This window comes from Pelobates fuscus, chromosome 6 (genome assembly GCF_036172605.1).
Source record: "Pelobates fuscus isolate aPelFus1 chromosome 6, aPelFus1.pri, whole genome shotgun sequence".
In the NCBI taxonomy this organism is placed as follows: domain Eukaryota; kingdom Metazoa; phylum Chordata; class Amphibia; order Anura; family Pelobatidae; genus Pelobates; species Pelobates fuscus.
Window position 1 is genome coordinate 271,074,434 of NC_086322.1, and position 7,235 is coordinate 271,081,668.

Here is a 7,235-nt window from a genome sequence, read left to right on the forward strand (position 1 = left end):
TGTACAGATCAATTAGAAACACGCTTTCATTGGAAAGTATAAAATTGTGACTTCCTATGAATTAATATAACCTCGGACACTTTCCAAGATGTCATCAAGGCGCAGCTGGCTTTGTAAAAAAAAAACCGATGTCACAGAGTGGTCCAGTTACAGATCATATTGAAATAGAAAATTTTAGCTGTACCTCCGAATGTTGAGAACATTAGGACAGGTTCTTCAGGTTTTGTTTTAAATTCAGTCTCCCTTGCTTTAAAAAAAAAAAAAAAAAAAATCCCCCCCCAAAAAAACCACAACAACAAAATGTAGGCTTTTGATGCAAGTTCCAAAGGAATGAAAAACAGTCTTGTTTAAAAGTGCTCAGCGTCACTAGTATTCCATTGTATGAATATATATATATATATTTATATAAGTGTATAAAAAAATGGAGTTCCGAGAAGCCTGGGTCCAGGCAAGCAGAGGTCACGGCTGCATGATCGGTGTTATGCTGGGCTGACAGGCCGGGCAATCTGTTGCACACACTTCACAAAGCATAGCATGTTGGCACTGTAACAGTGTTCTATTCTGTTCTTGACACTTAGAGCATTTCACTGACTGGACCTGGAATACTGCCTACAAAAAGAAGAAAGAAAAAGGTTCCGTGTGAGTAAAAGAATATGCATAGTCAAAAGAAGAAAGGGTCAAAAGAATGGAAACCCATGCAAGAGGGATATTGCGGACTTTAAAATGAGACTGGAATCTGCAGGTATGTAATATATTTAATTTATATAATCCAAGGGTTTATAATTAAAAAAAAAAAAAACTACCAAAGCAGGACAGAGGAAGTCTGGGGTTACATATTCACATGTTACATAGTAACATGTAAGGAGTCTTTAAGTCAGACACGGAAAGCAGATGCAAAATGTACAGATGAAGAATTGAGCCCAAGAAATAAACCAGCAAACAGCATGAAAACCATCAGAAGAAGACTGGTGGAATATGTGGCCATGATCCTACCCCTTAGCCTGACCTTGTCGACTCTTTCCAGGCTGGCATGTAGCTGCTTCTGGATGCTATAGAGAGTACTAAGAGGGAGGCCCTCTAGTTCTGACATGGAGCCGTGAAGCTTTGAGTCCTGTGCACCCGTTATCCTCTGTTCCAACTCTTCCTGTAACTTTTTCAGCTGTAGCTCCAGGGCATCTCTTTGCTCTCGGGCAAGTTCACACTCTATGCTGGCTGCTGTGGCTCGCTCGTTGGCTTCTTCAGCTTCTTTCTTCCAGGCATCACAAGCCTGAGTCCAAACAACAACGGGTGAATAAATATGCATGCAGCAGCAACAGATTTTCAGATCAAGTCAAGAATGCAGCTTGTGTTTACATGTATGAAACTGTATACATTTGGTCCTTTTCTCCAATCAGTTTTTACATAAATAGAGCCCATGTATACTGGGCAGATTTAGACTCACAACAGGCAATGTTCTAGAAGTGGAGATACCCCAAAAAGAAATCAAAGGCATTATAAGGAACAATTTACTGGTTTAAAGTTTCATGTACAAACAAATTATTTCACGGCAGACAGTAAGGGAGACCAGATATGGAAATGGGAGTGGGGAGATATTGAGAAGGGAAAAGCAGAAACAGAACAGAGGCAGGTGGTATGGACGAGGAAGATGATGTGCAGTTACAGATTATTGGGATGAGAATAAGCTATACTAAAGTAGAGTAGATAAAGCAGGAGCGATTGTAACGAAGTAGAAGCTTATGGTGAGTATTGTGTAGCAGTGGTAGGTTCTGTGATAGTGGAAGAGAAAAGGTCTAATATAGGGAATGGAAGAGATTACTGAGAGGATGTGGGAGAAGTTTATGAAAATAGAAGGATGCAGAGGAAATTATGAAAGAACTAGAAGGAACATTGTGAGGAAGAAATGGAAGGAGATAACCCCTTAAGGACGGAGGCAATTGTCCACGTTCTGAAGCAAAACAACCTAGAAATTAAGCCATAGGTTTGCTTCAACTTAATTCAATGGTTTCTCTTCAAGTGCCCCCATTTAGATTATCCCTCTTTCTTTTTAAAGGACAGAACGGGCTTTCATTTAATATCCTATACGTATACCTAACATTACATGTGAATAAAAATTTTTTTTTTTTAAATGACAATAAAAGTTCCTATTTTTACATACACAGTGCAACTAATTAAAAAGAACTAAAAAAAGATTCATATATCAATCATGATTGTTAAATACCCAATATGTTTAGGATCTAAATTATTATTTTGATAGTCAACGCTAACACTATACCAACACTTAGTGTAACCCTACCCTTCTCTAACCCCATAATCTATCCCTAATGTAGCCCACTGCCAATAGCAATTCTGATATTAGAAACAAGGTTTACTGTATTAAATACAGTAGATGGTGGTATGTTGCCACCACCTACTGGTAGTTTTCAGAATTACACTAAGTGTATTTCTGAATAAGCCTTGTTCCCAGCAGATTAAAGAGATCGATGCTGGCAAAACCCAGCATTGGTCCATATTGGCTGGGACTCTGGAGGGTCTACCCTGAGCACCCACAAAAACCGCAGCCGAGTGAGATTGCTCAGCAGCGGTTTTATGAATGAATTTAAAGGGCTCTGTGCAGTGCTGAATTCCAGCGCTGTTCAAAGCTCATTGGCCAGTCTGGAGCCACTGAAAATGGCTCCAGCAGACATATGGGAGCCCTAGGAATCCAATGACACACAAAATCTGCTGGGCATTCTATGCCGCCCTACAGGTTTTAAAGCACATTAAGGGGTTAAAGAGGAAACTAGAACAGAAAACAGAAGTGGAAGGGACCTCTAGGGCCAGACAGAAAACTGGTCCAGGCACTTATGTGTGTTTTGGTTTGTGAAAAAAAATGTTGGTCCAAAAAGGTTGGGAACGGCTTTAGATCCATGATCTAATTGGCTTTAAACTTGAGTACCAAGGCACACGTTCACAAGAGAAAAAGTAAGTAAGGCACAAACTTACCTTCATCAGTAATATATAAAGGTCATTTACGAGAACGATATGCATTCTTTAAGCCAAATTGATTTTTACTAGTTTTACTTAATTGCCTGATGGGAATCTGCGTTTCAGTGCAGTCACTTAAACACATTATAAAAGGACTGCATTAGCCTATGACAATCCTAAGGTCAAAGAGATTGTGGCACAGTTTGAGATGGCCTGAGGCACCCTAGTGTGTTAGAACTGGTTAAAAAAAAAAAAAAAAAAAAATACAAAATCGCTAAAATCCGTATAAAACAAAAAAACAATTCTTGGTGTTAATTTTTAATTGTTCTTCAAAGTGGGCATCATAAAGGCCTGTTCTAGTTTATATATCTTGGATACACTGTTCGAAAGCATTAAATTTGAGCTACGCTGCAGCTCTTAAATTATCCAGTCGTGGAAAGACTACCCATTCCACACTTATTTATGCATCCGAATGGGTCTCAGTACCTGCTTTGCTTGTTTCCAGGAGTCTTCCCACTGTTTTATGGTGTTTGTAGCCTCTTCTAGTTCCTGACGTAGCCTCACTAATTCAGCTCCGCCAGGGCCAGACAAGAATGCAGGGGATGACCCAGGAGAGTAGCTGCCTGATACAAAGTGCTCCCATATACTGTTACTCATTCCGTTAAGACCTAAAGAGCAGACGGAAAGATAAACATAAGAAACTGCAGAACAGAAGCTGTATAGTCTATTCACACTGTAGAAAAACTGAAAAGAAAGTAATGAAAATATAAAATGTAGAAAAGACAAACTCTAGGCACAAACAAAAACATTTTGTTTTCAGAAGGTTAAAACCTCGTAGGTCAGAGTTCCAATTTAGGCTAAATTATGAAAAATGATAAACAATCCAAGAATGTCTTCTTTGCCTTCTGCCTTCATAAAGTCACAAAGTTAGAAATTACTTTCAACTTAAAACCAGGTTTATCTTTTGTCATTGCTGTTAATCACACAATCACTAGATATACATTTTGAGATGTCAAATGGCGATTTCGCAGGCTCTGCATTTACATTACAGGTTGAAGGTTATGGGCAGCAGTAGTGATAATAGGTGAAGGTGTTGCATTACCATTTATGTTCCAAAAGACCAATCGCAGATTTGTTTCAATGCCAAGATGATGCATATAGCCCCAAATACCGCTCAGCTCTATGAGTGTTTAGAAGTGTAGCAATTTGTTAACTAGTGTAGCAGTCATCAGGTTTTAGGGCAGATCCTTTTATTCTATGTGAGGAATGGAATTGCTGTTTCAGGAGGAAACTATCACATGAGCACCTGCTGTGCATGGGGTTATGTGAAAAGGTTAGACCCCACAGAGAAGAAAGTACTGATTTAATTTTTCTACCTGGTATAAAAATGATCTGCATACTGTTGCAGGCAGACCCATTAAAAAAGTCATTCAGCAAGTAACATTGGTATATTGATTCAAAACAAAAAATTGCATTAAATGTAAAATAAAATGAATTATAATAATGGGCAATTCTTGCCTTATAGTCCTTTTAAAAATGTTGAAAGCAGACATTGTGGGTAAAGTAGATGTGAGTTATTGTTGCATCATCCATTTTGTCAAGGTATATTTATGCAACCAATGCTTATTTGTACTTTGAATTTATTAATCAAACAGGAAGCATTTATGCACGTTCTGGTGTTACTGCTTCCAATCCTTGTCAAACGTGGCAATGTGTTTATTTTGTTTATGTGCAAAACCAATGGCTACGCAATTCAATAGAAAAAAACAAAATAAAAAAAAAAAAACACACAGCTCCATTAGACTGTCAAAAAATGCCATCCTGGGCGATTGGGATTACTTACATTTGTCTGCTTAACAGGAGGCACAGGAACCTTTTGTGTTCCACCAAAAATGCTTACAAACCTTCAGAAAGGAGTGATCAGGTTGATGTTATTAATGGCTAATTAGCAGCAGTCACATGTAGACAATGAACAAACGTTATTGTGTGACAAGCTTAAAAATATTTAAAAGCCACTGGATTTTAGCAGAATATTTTAGAAGTGCATCTTATAGAACAGAATGGTGCTGGCTGATAAAACTGCATAGCTCATCATTTTGATCACTGGTCGGAAAAATTATATATATATATATATATATATATATATATATATATATATATATATATATATATATATATATAGTCTTAATTTGGATAGTAGCGTTGGATTCCAGTTTAAAATTCTACTTTAATGTTAGATTTCATTAGTTTAGTGTTTTTTGTTTTTTTAAACAATGACAGTAAAGGCAGATACTAAATTAGAAGAGAATTATGTTTTACAGGCCACACATCCAGTACTTTTCACTACATACAAAGATTACATCTGCAAGTACCTCCGAATTATATTTAAACATCTTTATCAATCGTTGCATTTAATCCAACATTAGCGAATTTGGCAAATTCTGTGAATGAAGTCTTGTGAGAAAAGCCAAGATAAATATACTGTATTATCAGGCTTATTCACTTCGTCTTGGCTTTTCTATTTTTTTGTTTATTCCCTCTTTTTAGTGGTTTTCATCAATAAGAATAAGATATAAAGTACATTGTAAGTACATCAAGGGTATTATATTGCAAACAAACAATGTAACGTACATCTTTCAGGCGATTGCATTACAGTGACAGTTATATATTCATTAGGTGCCATGATAGGACATGTGTATATATGTATTAATCGTGGTACATGTGGTGGGATTTTCTAATTTAAAGGAACACTATAACGTGACAAATACAAACATGAAATCCGAACGCAATAGTGTCCTGACATCTATTAAAGTGTACCAACCCCCTGTGTGAAAGGTATTGCTTATCAGTCAACCCTAGTCACACCTGTCTTCGCAATCTTGCTCCATCTCTTTGGCTGAGAATCAGTGTAGATGATCTTAGCCAACCCAATGTTTCCCACAGGGCTAGTGCGCATGTGCGCCAATCACATGGTCTCTATGAAACCATCTGATTGAATAGAGTATAACTGTTCAAGGGGTGAAAGCACCTCTAGTGGCTGTCAGGAAGACAAACACTAGAAGAAAGCCATCGATGCAGTGTAAATATTGCAGTTCTGTTTTCAAGTGCAGGGTTAAACAGACAGGGACATGGCACCCAGATCACTTTATTGAGATGAAATTGACTGGGTGCCTCTAGTATTCCTTTCATATCAAAATGGCCAGCCTTAAAGGACCACTATAGGCACCCAGACCACATCAGCTCAATGAAGTGGTCTGGGTGCCAGGTCTATTTAGGGTTAACCCTGCCTGCTGTAAACATAGCAGTTTCTCTAAACTTACATATGGGTTAGTCCAGTCTCTAATGGCTGTCTCATTGACAGCCGCTAGAGGTGCTTCCGCGCTTCTCACTGTGATTTTCACAGTGAGAAGACGCCAACGTCCATAGGAAAGCATTGAGAAATGCTTTGGCCTGATTGAACGCATGTGCGGCAAGCTGCTGATGACGTCGGATGAGGGAGGAGAGTCCCCAGCGCCGAGGGAACCTAGTGCTGGAGAAAGGTAAGAATTTAACCTCTTCCTCCCCCTTCAGCCCGGCAGGAGTGGGACCCTGAGAGTGGGGGGGTGCCCAAAGACCCACGAAAACAAAAAAAAAATTGTTTACCTGGCACTATAGTGGTCCTTTAAACAGAATTCACTTGGACACACACAGAAACACTCCCTGCCCCCATCCCACCAGTAGACAGCCACTAGAGGAGGAGTTAACACTGCAATGTAATTATTGCAATTTATAAAAAAAAAAAAGGCAATAATTACAATTCAATGAGTTGAAGTAGTGTAGGTGCCTATAATGTCCCTTTAAAGAGAGTTTGCTTTGAGTGAGCAGAGGAGCAAAGCGCTATTAAAACATAATTGGGGGGCGGGGCCTGACTGTCATGGTGGACAGACGTGTAAAGCTGGAGCTCCCTACTAAACCTGGCCAAAATGGCTAAAAATACACGTCTTGACCGCCCTAAAATACAGCACGAGACCCCAAGCGACTTACTAAAGCCAAGTCCCCACGGTGAACCGGTAAAGCAGCCCATGAGTGGACGATGGACAGCAAATTGTACCCGCGAGGGCATGCGGCCTAGCGTGTGCTGGGTGGGAGAGGCGGCCGACCTCCCAGCCTGGAGCACTCAGGAGACCAACTGCCACAAGCGGTGGGGGTGATCCCGGTCCACCCCTGGGGGTCTCCCCAGACAAAGCGGGAACGCATGAGGGAAATGAGAGGCCTACCTAAAATGGCAGAAA

At 39.5% G+C, this 7,235-nt stretch overlaps 1 protein-coding gene across 2 annotated transcripts in view; it reads right to left on the reverse strand.

Annotated features, from left to right (window-relative positions):
* Window positions 1–226: 226 nt before the first annotated feature.
* The window catches only part of UNK (unk zinc finger), a 66,256-nt gene continuing 59,247 nt past the window's right edge, over window positions 227–7,235 (reverse strand). The window contains exons 15-17 of one of the 2 annotated variants that reach the window (XM_063459119.1): window positions 3,451–3,632; window positions 1,007–1,267; window positions 227–609 (exon numbers count right to left, since the gene is read on the reverse strand). In XM_063459119.1, the coding sequence (XP_063315189.1) occupies window positions 460–609; window positions 1,007–1,267; window positions 3,451–3,632 (593 nt within the window). In that variant the 3' untranslated portion in view covers window positions 227–459. Of the gene's footprint in view, window positions 610–993; window positions 1,268–3,450; window positions 3,633–7,235 lie in introns of both variants that reach the window. The other variant, XM_063459120.1, reaches the window with a different exon arrangement.